Below are 14,645 nucleotides of genomic sequence, written 5' to 3'. Positions count from 1 at the left end.
ACGTTTCCAAAAAATTGGCGACCTTATCCATTTTCCCACAAATATCGGGTTTTCAGCAATATCGAATTTCGCTAAATTGTATAAAGTGCTGCAAATTTACCATAAATGTCTCTATGGATATAAATTGACATGTATGTATGCACTTTGTATAAGTCTAATAATATTTGTGTCAAATGTACAATGTTTTTGGCCAGGAAGGCACATTGGGGTTACCTGTAAGGCCTTCTTGATATAAATTAAAGATAAAATAAAATAAACCCGTGAATGGTTTTCATAGAATGCGAATTTTGATAACTTCAATAAAAGACAGTTGGATCAAACTGATAAAAATTACTTACTACATTCGTATATTTGATTTAAAAGCTGACCAAGTACCGATCAGCCGTATTTAAATAATGGCCAAAGTTGAATAAAATTCAGACAAAATATTTATTGTAAGCTGAAATATACATTTTTTATCGGAACAAACGCAAAAACGACACTGCACGTGTTGGTGAAGATTGAAATGGAAGGCTTTAATATATTCAGCGACGGGGAATTTTCTCATTTATTCGCATTTTTTTTCCCGAGACGACATTATGCAAAAGAGCGTCGCCGCCATTGGTGGCAAAAATAAAAATATAAAAATTAAAACACGTAAAAAGCCACAGTTTTTCCCATAGGACTCATTTTCCCCTATATATCCACGTCACTCCATTACGGAATCATAATTTTACGCTTCGTCGCGTAAAACGTTATCCGAACTCAGCCCGTAAAATGTCGAAGAACTTTTTAACACATTAAAAACCACTCTAAGCATGTGAACGTTTTGTGATTTTTTTTTATATCTGTTCTGTATCGCCTTATCGTCAGCCACTTCACACATACGCGAGAGTAAATATTATATTTCAAAATGCCTCGAGTTCAATTAATAAAACCACATTTCGGGATAATAAACTCGAGTGGCTGGAAAAGGTCGGAAATTTATCGTTAGGGGTGTGCTTAATGTAGATAAGTAATGGGAGAATTATACATACATTCACAGATTTTATTCATTGAATGGTAATAATTGATGACACGAGCATATCAAAACATTACAAATATAACGCCTTATTAATTTTAAGTAATTTTTAAAAAAAAATTATATTTTGAAAATTGTTTTTATTTTTTATTATTACTAACAATTTTATGTGTTGGCAAGAAAATTTTATCTTACTAAAATCGCTTAAGTTGGAGTCGGAGTCGAATCATAAAATAAATCCCGGAGTTGATAAATTTTGATCCGACTCCACAGCCCTTTTTTTAATTTATACCAGGAAGACCTAACAGGTAACCCCAATGCGCCTTTCTGGCGAGAAACATTATAAATTTGATACAAGTATTATTAGTATTATACAAAGTAAATACTAAAAATAAATTAAATAAATAAATAATATAAAAAATTTCTGGCCACAGTGTCATATTGGGGTGACCTGTGAAGACGCTGTGGTATACTTGTGTATTAATAAAAAATAAATAAATATCATATAACATACACAAAGAAATCTATGTTCAAATTTGTAAATTTGCAGTATTTTATACAATTCAGCAAAATTCTAGATTGCTGAAAACCTGAGATTTGCCGAAAAATGGATAAAGTTGTCAATTTATTGGAACCGTTTCATTGAAAATCAGATAAATTGGCAAACTCGGATAGGAAATGATCGACCCGAAGTCACAAATCCAAGGTCTGACCAGCAGAAACCCGTGACCAATCTGATCAACGCATTATATGCTAATCACTAGTATATTCTGCTGGTTTTCATATAATCAATATATTGTAACCATTTTTAAGGGCTTGTATTAAACGGGTAAGTAATTTAGTTTTGTTTTTCAATATTTATATATGAAAGTTCACTATCTACGTATATTAAATGACTAGTATTAATTATATATAAAACGGTCAGTATACATCGTTTATCATACAAATGGTCAGTATAAATAATAAAAGGTCAGTAATTTTTTTAATGGTCAGTATTTAAATATAAATGGCCAGTTTTAATGTTAATGGTAGGTTTTATTTTGACGAATGTCCAGAATTATTATTTGATTGGTACGATTCCATCGAATTCTTTTGGTGAATGTATGTCAGATTTTTATACTATTCATACTGATATTATATAATAGTAATTCTGACCATTTCGTAATAGAATGCTGGCCAAAAACTGATTTATATAATAACCGAAATTGATTAAAATATTGGTCATTTAATTTGTTGCCATATTTAAGTACTGGCCGTTTATAATAAATATGTATATAATAAAAGCCCAGTGCATTCAAACTTACGGTCGGTATATACCTTTATATATATATATATATATATATATATATATATATATATATATATATATATATATATATATATATATATATATATATATATATATATATATATATATATATATATATATATATATATATATATATAGGTACTGACCATATAATTTCTATTATATGGTCAGTATTGTAGCCGAATCTAAAATCACATTAATACTGACCAAAATCAATACTCATAATGACTATTTTGTTAATAAAATACTGACCATTTGAATTGAAGTCTTTTTATTGCTTCTGATGATCAAAATATATAAAATAAAATAAGTATTTGATATCATTTTAAATACTCATTTTCATTTCAATTTAATTTGATGTTTGAATTTATTGTATATACGACACAATTATTTACCGAATGATATTTGATAAACAGTAATTTCATAGAAAAACTATTAATTGCGACATCAGTCCTTTTAGAAGCCAAACACAAAAGTCTAATTACAACTCTGAGCCGTATAGATGTAAGCGTTGATTAATTACATTACTCGTTGTTCTTTAAAAACTCTCGCGCTGACACTAAAAGCTCTACTTAAGTTCGTCATTAAAAGCTCTTATTCCTGATAATAGGATCCAGGAGGAGAACTTGCTAATTAAGTTTTAAAAGCGTATATTTCGTGATTGGTAAAAATAGGGCGGAGAATATTTTTAATTACATTTTTCTTATTATAATAAACTTTCGGTATAAAATTTAATGCAAATTTCAAACCCCGAGTTTAAATAGCACCATCGTGACATTGATAAGTTCCATTACAAGAAGGAATCGATAAGGGCTCACCTGTAAATCCCCGAAAAGGTGAATTCCACCTGGAAATGGGAATACCTCTAAATTTACATACTAGAAAGATAAATCTACTTATTTTCTTTCGGAAACTTCGTGCGTAAATCCGATACGTAAATTGATCTCCAATAACGTTACAATCTTATATACCAACTTGAAAAATGCCGGGCGTCGCCCAGGTGAATAAATGTATGAATTGGAACTATTTTGAAAAATTTTGAAATATGTGAACAAAGTTTAAACACTTTAACTGTAGATTTGCAGAGCAAACAAACGAATACTGATCTGCACATATTTTACTATTCGAATTGCCAGTATTTGGTTTGTAAAAGTTACAAGAAATAATAGAACTTTTCCAAAGAATTTTGTAATCAATAATCTAAATAAAAGTACAATGAAATAATATGTATAATATAATATCTAAAATTTAGTGGCTCTCCTATGAAAGTTCTAGATTTGCATTGTGAACAAATAATGATTGATCTTTATATATCTAGTAGTCTAGTCTGATTGCCAGGCGTATCTCGGGATTGTCAAAGTTGGAAAAAAAGTAAAATAATAGAACTTTTCATGATCATTTTATAAGTATTATGAGATAATTTGTATTGTTTATAAATGTTGGTGGTTCTAAATTAAAAACCCTAGATTTATTAGCACAAACAAACATCGATATGTACATATGCAAATAAGACAAGTAAAAAAACCGGCATAGCTCAGCCAAAAAAAACGAATAAAAGAATTTTTCATATTAGCTCGTAATACTCCGTCAAGTTCTTACTCACATATAAGCTTACAACCTCAGCTAGAGTATTATGAGATAATACATATGTATATCAAATTATTTGGTTTTAAAATAAAAACTAGACTTTCTTAACGGATATATTATACATATGTACATATTCGTTACTCTCTGATGTTCGGATCGAGTCCAAAGGAAATTTCTTTGGATTTCTTTGGAAAGACATTTGGATTTTATTCATACATATTTGTTCGCTAGTGCTTTTGTCTTGAGATATTTGGGGTTCAACTCCTTTGCAAAGAGAAGAGATGTATTTCTTGGGAAATATTTCGTAAAATTATTAAGAGGAGAGATTCTGGAGAGGCTGAAGTTTTTGACCCGGAAAGTATTAGACTTTTACGAAAGCATGACATCTTGTTGCCAATTAGGGCTAAAGCAAATATGCTCATGAACTCCCCCCTCTTGAGAGCTGTTCGACTCCTTAACTTAATGCCACATTCCTTAGATCTCTTCAATGCCAGTTATGTTGAATTGGTCGAACACATTCTATGTACATAGCACGATATAATTATCATTATTATTTATTTGTTTTTTTTTATTATATACATATAAATACATATTTCTTGGTTTTTGATATGATTTTTATAATTTTTTTATTCTCGATTCATGTGTACTTATATTTTTATTATAATCACATTGACGCTTTGGGGCCAGCCGTCATGTCTCTGTAGTATTGATTTATTAAAATAAATAAAAAATATATTTATCTATTTATTTTTATACAATTTCGCCATAGTGACTTTACAGATTAGCTCCAAGTCGTCAGGTTGGCTACACAAAAAGAAAATTATAAAAAATAAAACAAATATAAAATTATAAAACATAAAAAAAATTTTAATATAAAAAAAATATAAAATTATAAAAATATAAAATATAAAATGCTTAAATATAAATTAAATGTACATATGTCCAAATATTAATCTGTATTACAATATATAATTAATTGTGGCGAAAGTATGGTGAAAAGATCGATGAGTATTTTGTACTGGATGAAATAGAGCTTTCGGCGAGTGTTTTTCACGAGACGTTTGGTGCGCTTTATGAGCTTTCAGTCGCAAGAGCTTCAGCCAGCTTCCGACCTAGATTCCCTAAAAGCCTTAAAGACAGGCCTACTTCCTGCTATCAACGACCTGGGGGTGAAAATTGGGCGGTGGATGGTGGGAAAGGGATGTTTTGTCAAAAACGCGCGTCTACCGAACACCTCACGTCGAAACAACTCTCTAATATATGTATGTATGTATGTATGTACATATGTACATACAACATATTAATACTGTCAGAATTTCTTTAATTAACTCGTCACGTTGTAATCATGTTACTCGTGTATTAGAATTATCACGAAGAGTTGTAATATATTAACAAAATATTTAATCTAAATTCCATAACGTTCAACCGCTGGCCCGTTTGTTTGAGGCGAATAGCTATGAAAATGAGGAAGACGCTTAGATGGACGGGCATAATTGTGTAATTAAAATAACATTAGAAATTAAAATGTAAATATCATTGACGTTTGTTGTGTATAAATGTATAACTAAATATGACGTAAATACTTCTTGCGTAAATGAAAATATCAGTTACTTGTCACTTACATATGTATGTACATATTGGCTTTGTAAGCATTATTATAACTAACAATAGTTTAATTTATTGCGGCCCCTATTTAAGTCTTTAAGTCATTAGGTCAACTAGTTACTATTGTTACAAAACTTTATTACGCAAGTATTATTAGAGATTATCTCAGATTTATAGCGGCTACCATCGATATGTGCCCTCACGAATAGTTGTACTTCTACGTATAATTTTGATATACACATATGTATTTAAATCAATTTGCACAGACGCCATATTCTTTAGTGTAATATGGCATAAGCCAAGTTCAGATCTGAAAATCCCCTCTGGAGAAAGTCTGAAATGGCAGCCAGTAATAAAATATTTAGGAGTAACGTTTGATAAAAGAATGAGATGGGCACCTCACATTGAGGCAGCGAAATGCAAGGCGATGCGGGGTATATCCTCAATATATCCAATATTTAATCGCCATAGTTCTTTATCAACGCTAAATAAAATAAAATTATATCGCGCGCTCATATTACCATTATTAACCTATGCTTCACCTGTATGGAATAACGCCTCGAATACTAACCTTTCCAAGCTCCAAGTAATACAAAATAAATCCCTAAAAATAATTTATAATACACCCATATATACTAACCTGAAAAAACTGCATGCCATATATAATATTCCGTTTGTTACAGACATTACTAACAAACTAACCAGTAGATTCTATGACAGAATCACTAATAACACACTTGTGAAGAGTCTCGGTGATTACAACAAAATGTCTATACCCTTCAGGTATAAACACAGATTACCTAAACACAATCTGCTTTAGGTCATCGACTTTAGAGAGTCTTTAATTAATGTTATGTATTAGATGTATTATGAACATTTATAAGGATTGTAAATAGGTTTTTGAGCTCTTTTTCCTATTATGCTTTAGATTAACATTAGAATAATATAATACTGTGATTACTAACCAAATTAAATTAAATTGTAAAATAGAAAATGATCAGTAGATCAGTAGCTATTAAAATAGATATAAGATGTATTGTGAACATAATTTCGTAATAATAAAAAGCATTTAAAAAAAAAAAAAACAATTTGCAAATATGAATCTTAACAGTTAATGGACTTAAAGAGTTTGTAGCATCATGATAATTTGATAATATAATAAAAAAACGAATTAACTTATACACTTATGTATTGTATATAAGGGTTGTAGGTAATTTGCTAGAAGTCAAATTTTCGAACGCGATATTGCTCGAAAAAAATTATCAAATGGGCTATCTATTAATTTATTTTTTAAAAAATTATAGCAATGAGCCTTTTGCTTTGTATGTACTTACAATTTTAATTTTTAGTCTTTCTTCTACATATGTACCTACATATTATATGTATAATATATGAGGTTATTACTACTACTGTCAATCTAATATATGTACATACATAGATTAGGATTAATCAGCCGCAAACCACGTATTATTTTTGCTTTGTATCTATTTACAATTTTAATTTTTAGTCTTTCTTCTACATATGTACGTACATATTATACAATATATGAGGTTATTACTACTATTGTCAATCTATGTAATATACATAGATTAGGATTAATCAGCCGCAAACAACGTATTATTCGTTGTGGTTACAATAATGTTATGAAAACACATTACTTATCTGGCACACGTGTCACTATCAAATAAGAGATAAGTGAGATAAATGTACTATTTCGATAATTTCTATTCAAACGTCAGTTGGATACTGAAAAAGAAGGTCGTCATGTCGCAAATAACATTTTTGGACGAAGATGAAGTGGAAAACTTGCTGAAATGGGACGAAGTGATAGCAGTGGTGAGGCAGGCTTTGATTGCTGTTTCTGTGAGCCGTCTTGATGATGATGACGCGAAGATTCGGGATTACAAAGACTTGAAAATGACCAATCCGAAAAGGATTTTCGCCTCTTTGCATTCGAACAAGGGTTTCATGCTTTGCATGCCCGGATACGTTGAGGGTTTTGAATTGAATAAGAAAAAGGAATCGGCGCTCTCATGTAAAATACTCAATATCTTTAAGGAAAATTCCAAAAAAGTGCCTCCATTACCCTCTATATCTGGATATCTGTTCCTGTTTGATGATTCCGACGGGAAATTATACTCAGTGAGTACGAAATTCTTATATTTATTTAAAGTGCTATTTTATTAAAATTTTATTGTATATATTTTTTGTTAAATATTTGTATTTAAATATACTGAATTGCAAGGGTATTTCTATTCAAAGGTTTCAATTGTGTCTTGAAATACAAACTTTTCCACGAAATTTTCCATTCAAGTACATTGGACGACGAGTTTTCACGTTTGCCATACTTCGAAAAATATTTATTAAACTCAGACTTTTACTAACTAAATTACTAACCAAATTAAATTAAAATTGTAAAATAGAAAATGATCAGTAGATCAGTAGCTATTAAAATAAATATAAGATGTATTGTGAACATAATTTCGTAATAATAAAAAGCATTTAAAAATCAAAAAAATCAATTAAACTCAGACTTACTACATTATTACTTCAGTTGTATTGAATTAATAATATATTTAACATAGTTGAATCTAGTCATATTATTTTATAGGTATATAAAGGTAGATACAATAGTGTGTGATATCTTATTCAAAACCTCATAATTCTGAAAATTAATATTTTAATAAAAATAAACATGATTGAATCTGATGATTCCATTAAATCTTAACGTACATACATACATACATATATAACCAAAAAATATGTATGTATAACCATAAAAATAAAATAATTTAAATATGCACGGAAATTGATATATAATATATCGTTCAAAAATATATTTCTCAGATGTCCCATTCCTCGAAATATGTACTTGATTCTTGAATATTAATCGCTCGAAATACAATTTGCTCGAAAAAAAGTTATCATTGCGGTTATTTATTTCATGTAAATACGTTTTTTACAATTCATGTCATACAAAGAAATGTTTACACACGTTAAAGAAAATAGATAAACTAAAGATAAAGAAAAAATTCTCTTATATAATATGATAAAATTAGAAATGCTAGTATTTGTTAACAAAGGCCAATTATATTTTTTTTTATTTATTGAAAAATCAACGGACAGGATGTACATAGATATGTATAAAAAAACAAATAGTAAATAAATATTATATGTAACATCCGAGTCCAATAACACATTTTTACAAAAATTAAAAAGATAAATATAAGGAAAACAAATTAAAAAGTAAAGAATAAAGGCATGACAAAATATGTAGAACATTGCATAATTAAACTATAGTTTTAAAATATTGGGAAAAGGTTATAAAATAGAATATAAGAAGAAATCTAAATTTACAAATATCAAACAAATGAAAAAGGTAAATACAAAATAAACAAATGAAAAGGAAAATAATGAAAGCTATAATATGATTAAATATCACATTACATAACTAAACTAAAGTAAAAAAAATATTGGAAAAATAGAATAGGAGAAGAAATGAATCAATTGGTCAAGATTCTCTTGATGTTAGACCTGAATTGATGTAGGGAAATACCAAATACATAGATCGACCTCATTCAGCTCTCCGTTAAACATACGATAAAAATAAAAAATAAAATAAAACAAAGGCCAATTAAATTTAGTAAAATATTTCAATATCTCATCAAATAGTAATTCCACTTTAATGTTTTTTAATGTATAATATATTTATAATGTAATGTATACCAGGAAGGCCTAACAGGTAATCCCCAATTCGATATCATTTCGATATACATTTTTTAGAATAATTTTAACAAAGCATCATAGAGACATACCCCTTAATCACCAATAAATTCTGTGAAGCAACTTTGGCCTTTTCATTTATTTTATTTTTATTTTTATTTACACATACCAGAAAGGCATTGCAGGCAACCCCAATGCGCCTTCCTGGCCAATTACAAATATTGCAGCATTTTTCATTATATAAGTAACTGAATTACGAGACACTGAAAGACTCGCAAATCAATGAGACATCTATCAAATCGTACACAAACTTATTTATTGTACATTAATCAAACATAAATTATTGGTGACATATTGTATATATATATAAGAAGAATTTCAAGAACCGTTTCAACAATGAAATCAGAGAAAATTGACAAACTCTGATAGGAAACGATCAACCTGGAGTCACAAATCCAGGTCTAACCAGCAGCATACTCTGAAAAATTCATTTCTCACTCGAGACCTGGCCCTGGGATCGAACCCGGCACCTCACGATGCTAAGCAGAAGCTTAACAACCGAGCTATGCTGCTTGCTAAAATCCTTGGATCCTCCACCCACCCCTACGCAACAATAGTATAAGAATAATTTAATAACACATTTATAGGTGATGGGAGCTGAAAGAATAACCGAATGGAGAACAGCAGCTGTGACTTGCATCGCCACAAAACTGCTCTGGAATAAAGCTAACATCACTAGCAGTGGCCAACGAAGAATCTTGGCAATATTTGGAGCTGGTGTACAAGGACGCATACACGCCATTGCTCTACAATCTCAGTTTCATTTCGACGAAGTACGTAAATTTATGGATAAAATTCTTACACTTGCAGTATGCTTTGATAAAATGAAATTTTCCACAGATTCGCATATGGAATCGTACTACTTCCCGAGCCGAAAGGCTGGTGGAGGACCTGAAGACGATGAAACTTGGAGCTGACATCAAATTATGTGTGACAGGAGAAGAATGTGCCCAAGAAGCTGACGTCATAGTCACAGCGACCAATTCCACGGCCGTTCTGGTACAAGACGATTGGGTCAAAGCTGGGGCTCTCGTAAATGGTGACTATTGTTGTTTTCGAATTGTATATACATATGTATGTATGTAGTGACATTATGAAGGATGGGAACCTTCAAGGGCTGTCCCAACTCGTAAAAGGACATGCGTAGAATGATCGATGATAGGTTGAAAAAATACAAATACAATATACAGTACATATGTACTTCGCATGGGTTATGGCTAGAGACACGTATTTTGGGCATTTTGCTATTAATTGATGCTAAAATTCGGAATAGATGCTAAAATAACAAACTAAAGTGAAATTTGCATAAAATTTATAAAATTAATAGACAATTTAGAAGGGTTTCCTATCCATTTGCCCATTAATTATGTGAAGAAATTGAGGGGATAAAACAGAGCTTGCAGTTTACCATAGACAGTATTTTTCCTGTCTAAACCAAGCAACTGCTTTTTTCTACTACTGAATTGAACAAAAGAAGACAGTTGGAGCTGTATATCCAAAAGGCTGCTCAAAAAAGGGTCTTAAAACTAGATTCGCACTCAAGACTAAATGAGACAAATCTATTCCTCCAAACGTTGAGTAAACTACATATTCAATCCATCTGTAGCAGGTATAAAATCTAATATTAACACACGAACAACAGACACACACACACACAGAATAGCTATATTACACATATATATAATACCATTATCAATTTGTAAGCTATGTAAATATTCAAGTAGAACTACTGAAATTAGGTTTGACCCGTTTCGATAACATTGAAGGGTGTCTCTATTGGCCGCAAAGAAATAATTCGCTTTGCGAATTAATGATCCGAGGGGCTTTTCGTTATTTTGAATGTATGTAGATATTTGTTTGTAGACACATTTTCAGGTTTTATCCTGTGGGATTCGTCCGACGAAACCCTCGTTTACAATTCGGTGAGGTTTTTCGGCCACTTTAACAAGTTCATAGGGTCATTCAGACCCTTGTTAAAACCCTCGGAATGTGTCGGAGACTTGAACGCGCACACCTGTCTCGGCCATTTTTTTCCGTGAAAAATCGGGACGATTCGCAGTCGTTGTCTATTTTTAGCACTAGGGCGTATGTTGTGAGGCTTTTATGCGAATTTTAATCGAAAAGTTCGAGAATATTATAATATAATCGTGGTGGAAATGCGACGATGAAATTTCGAGATATCATTTATTTGGAAAAGTGGTCGAGGAATTCCTCGTAACGGGACGCATAATGAGGAATATTTTCTTCGCGGTCTTATTATTTCAGTTATTCCGTGGGAATATTTTCCGAATTTTCCTCGTGGAAAATTCGCGTTTTCAAAGTTGCACACAAATACAAGTGGAAGGCAAGGGGATGGTATACTCGTAACAATAATTTTTCGAATTTTTAAATTTCACGTTTTGCATAGCGGAATGAATTTACAATATTTTGCGCGACCAACGTACAACCTACAACGAAGCATAAAATATTTACATACTAAATATTTCATTAAATCACACAATTGAAATAAAACTTCCAAATTGTTGCTTTTGTTAGAATTGTACCCATACAAGCTGACACTTCAATTACACACGGTATAAATAACAAACTCAAACGGTATTCTAATATTAAACAGTATATTTATATTTATACTTTTGAGATCTATACATATATACATTACTAATGGTTTAACCGGCTTCACTCGGTATTTGTAATATAAACCGCTTAAACATGGCTAATCTAATACAAACATTTTTTTTTATTAAATTTATTTTAATCTGGATCCGGAACTGAAAAAGGAATCGGGATCCAGAACTGAAAAATGAATCGGAATCGAAAATTGGAACTGAAATGTAAATCAAAATCAAAAATTGGAACTAAAATTGGAGTCAGAAATCGGAATTGAAATCGGAATTGAAATCGAAATTGGAATCGAAATTGGAATCGAAATTAAAATCGAAAACAGAATCGAAATCGATATCTAAAATGTAATTTAAATCGATATCGATATCGTCGTCATACAAAATAATTTTTTTTCCATAACGTCATGAATTCTAGGAACCAAAACTAACATACAAAGTCTTTATTTTCGATATGTACATATGTGCCTAAATAAATAAAAGTCCTAAGGTTATTTTAATTTTTTTTAATAAAACTTCTGATTTGATATCTTACGTAAATCAATTTTTAGTTGTTCTTAATTTGTGATTATGAAAATATATACTGTGCCTTTTCAGCACAAAAGATCAAATTAAGGCCAATTATAATGTAAACTTTAACGTGAAAAATCTATAGAAGTTCTGGCATATTTTTTTTAGAAATCTACCACCAATCCCTACACAGGTACGTAAATATTTCATAAAATCATGAAATTCATGATAAATTACCCCACCGGAAGTTCAAGCGAAAGAACTCTTTCACTTGTCACATTTTCGCAAGATTGATAATTTTCGCTGAGTGAGATAAGTAATTGTTTTTATACGCGAACGGAGACATTCAATCAAACTGTCTCGACGTATCTGCTTCATTTTTTTTTTGACAAACCCTTGAAAATCGTACACACAACTTTATAATTAATTTATTATTTGATTTTCAGGAGTCGGAGTGGGACCTGTCAGTGAACTGTCACCTGAACTGTATAAACGTTCGGACGTTTACGTGGAGGACTTCGACTTGACTAAAGCCGAAACTCCAAACCTGATGCCAGTAGGAGAATTGGGTCAATTGGAATTGGGTTTGATCAAGAAGGCTGAAAATCCTAATCGCGTTACGATTTTCCAATCTCGTGGTGAGGATCCCATATATTATATAACTAAAACTCTATTCCAAATAAAAAAAAAAAAAAAGTTCATTTATAAATAATTCCAAAATAAGAAATAAAGCACGTATTCCATTGAAGATTTTATATGTCCTGTGAAATTTTATACTTTACGAATTGGATTGGTGCATTTACGATGTGCGGTAAATCTACAAGAATAGCCCCATACACGTTAATACTTCAACGAGACGGTACACACGATCGATAGCAACGAAAGTGTGGTTTACGAAAGTCTTTGTCGGATTTTAGAGTAAATTGTGTGCTTTAAGGTGGCGATGGTAGACTTAAAACTAATTGACATATTAACAATGGAAGCTTCGAAATGAAATACTAAATTTTTCGTAATCACTCTAAAAGATAATTGATGTTAACAATAGGCTTAGACTAATAGCCTTATATAAGATATCCTAAGACAAAAATGAGAGAATACTACAAATATGTGCTTTAAAATGGTTTTATAAAGTGGTCTACTTTTACATTTGTATGGCACTATTACAAATTTATAAAAACTTATAAATATATTATATATATTTGACAATTGAATGTGGGTACGGGTTATTTTTCTGGATCACAATTTTTTACATTTGCTTAGTTCATATTACATACATATGTGTCTAATTTGTAATCATTTGATTGAATTCAACCTATGTTTGTATATTTCGTTAAAACGTGAGTTTATTTAAATATATTATTATTTTTTAGGTATGGGAATACACGATGCGGTAGTTGGAAAAATGATTTACAGGAAATGGCTTAGTAAAAATGTTCCAAAAGTGACGGAAGTTTAAAAATACATATAAATAATGGAATCAATATAAATAGAACGCATCGAGAGAAGAACGTCATTTGAAAATAAAAGTAATAATTACATTCTAATGTAAATTCGAATACAAAATATAAACATGACAATAAAGTCTTTTTTATCAAGTTGTGGTTTCACTATTATTTATTTATATTCTAAAGGAATCTGATTTTGTACTATTATGTAAGTTGCATAATACGTTATATAGGAAGTGGCATACAAATTATTTATAATTTGTATTAGGAATAGCTCTCTTATTTTGACCAAAATACCATATTTAGAAATTTATCAAGTAGCAAAAAAACAACATCCTTCAATGCCTACTCACATACATACAAAAACAAGTTTAACACATATTGCCGGTATTTGAACGGTTAATTTGAGCTTGTCAATAACACCGATCGATTAATCAACTTCAAGAACATCGTTCACCAAAGCACGCATCGAAATAATAATATTGAATTTATGCCAAACACAAAGCACATGCAAAGCTATTCGACGGAAGAAGAAAAGCTTAAACAATTTGCCTATTCGCGTCTGAAAAATATTCTTCAAACATCACAAGTACACCGCGCTCTCGTGAAAGCGTCATATTTTCAGCCAGATGTTGCAATAAACATAAATATATGTTGTATATGTATGCCGTGGAAGACGTGTAATATCTCTTAGGTTTTGTCTTTCATATGAAAAAGATGATAGTCTATCGTCTAACGATCCACTTTCGTACGTATATTTTTCACGCGATTTTTTAGCACTCTAATGG

At 30.5% G+C, this 14,645-nt stretch overlaps 1 protein-coding gene across 1 annotated transcript; it reads left to right on the top strand.

Annotated features, from left to right (window-relative positions):
* The first annotated feature begins 7,233 nt into the window (after positions 1-7,233).
* Positions 7,234-13,884, top strand: LOC143916575 (ketimine reductase mu-crystallin). Its single transcript, XM_077437722.1, has 5 exons — positions 7,234-7,643; positions 9,872-10,057; positions 10,125-10,323; positions 12,859-13,050; positions 13,783-13,884. The coding sequence occupies exons 1-5, from the start codon at positions 7,266-7,268 to the stop codon at positions 13,866-13,868; spliced, it is 1,041 nt and encodes a 346-aa protein (XP_077293848.1). The 5' UTR covers positions 7,234-7,265; the 3' UTR covers positions 13,869-13,884.
* The last annotated feature ends 761 nt before the right edge of the window (positions 13,885-14,645 follow it).

Source organism: Arctopsyche grandis, chromosome 9 (assembly GCF_051622035.1).
Source record: "Arctopsyche grandis isolate Sample6627 chromosome 9, ASM5162203v2, whole genome shotgun sequence".
Taxonomy (NCBI): domain Eukaryota; kingdom Metazoa; phylum Arthropoda; class Insecta; order Trichoptera; family Hydropsychidae; genus Arctopsyche; species Arctopsyche grandis.
This window is presented reverse-complemented; position numbering and strand designations above follow the sequence as displayed.

Bases quoted from the DNA above. Each gene is read 5' to 3' on its own strand.
- LOC143916575 (XM_077437722.1), top strand. From the start codon at position 7,266: ATGTCGCAAATAACATTTTTGGACGAAGATGAAGTGGAAAACTTGCTG. The intron at 7,644-9,871 runs GTGAGTACGAAA...ACACATTTATAG, and splicing joins CCGACGGGAAATTATACTCA to GTGATGGGAGCTGAAAGAAT. The intron at 10,058-10,124 runs GTACGTAAATTT...AATTTTCCACAG, and splicing joins CTCAGTTTCATTTCGACGAA to ATTCGCATATGGAATCGTAC.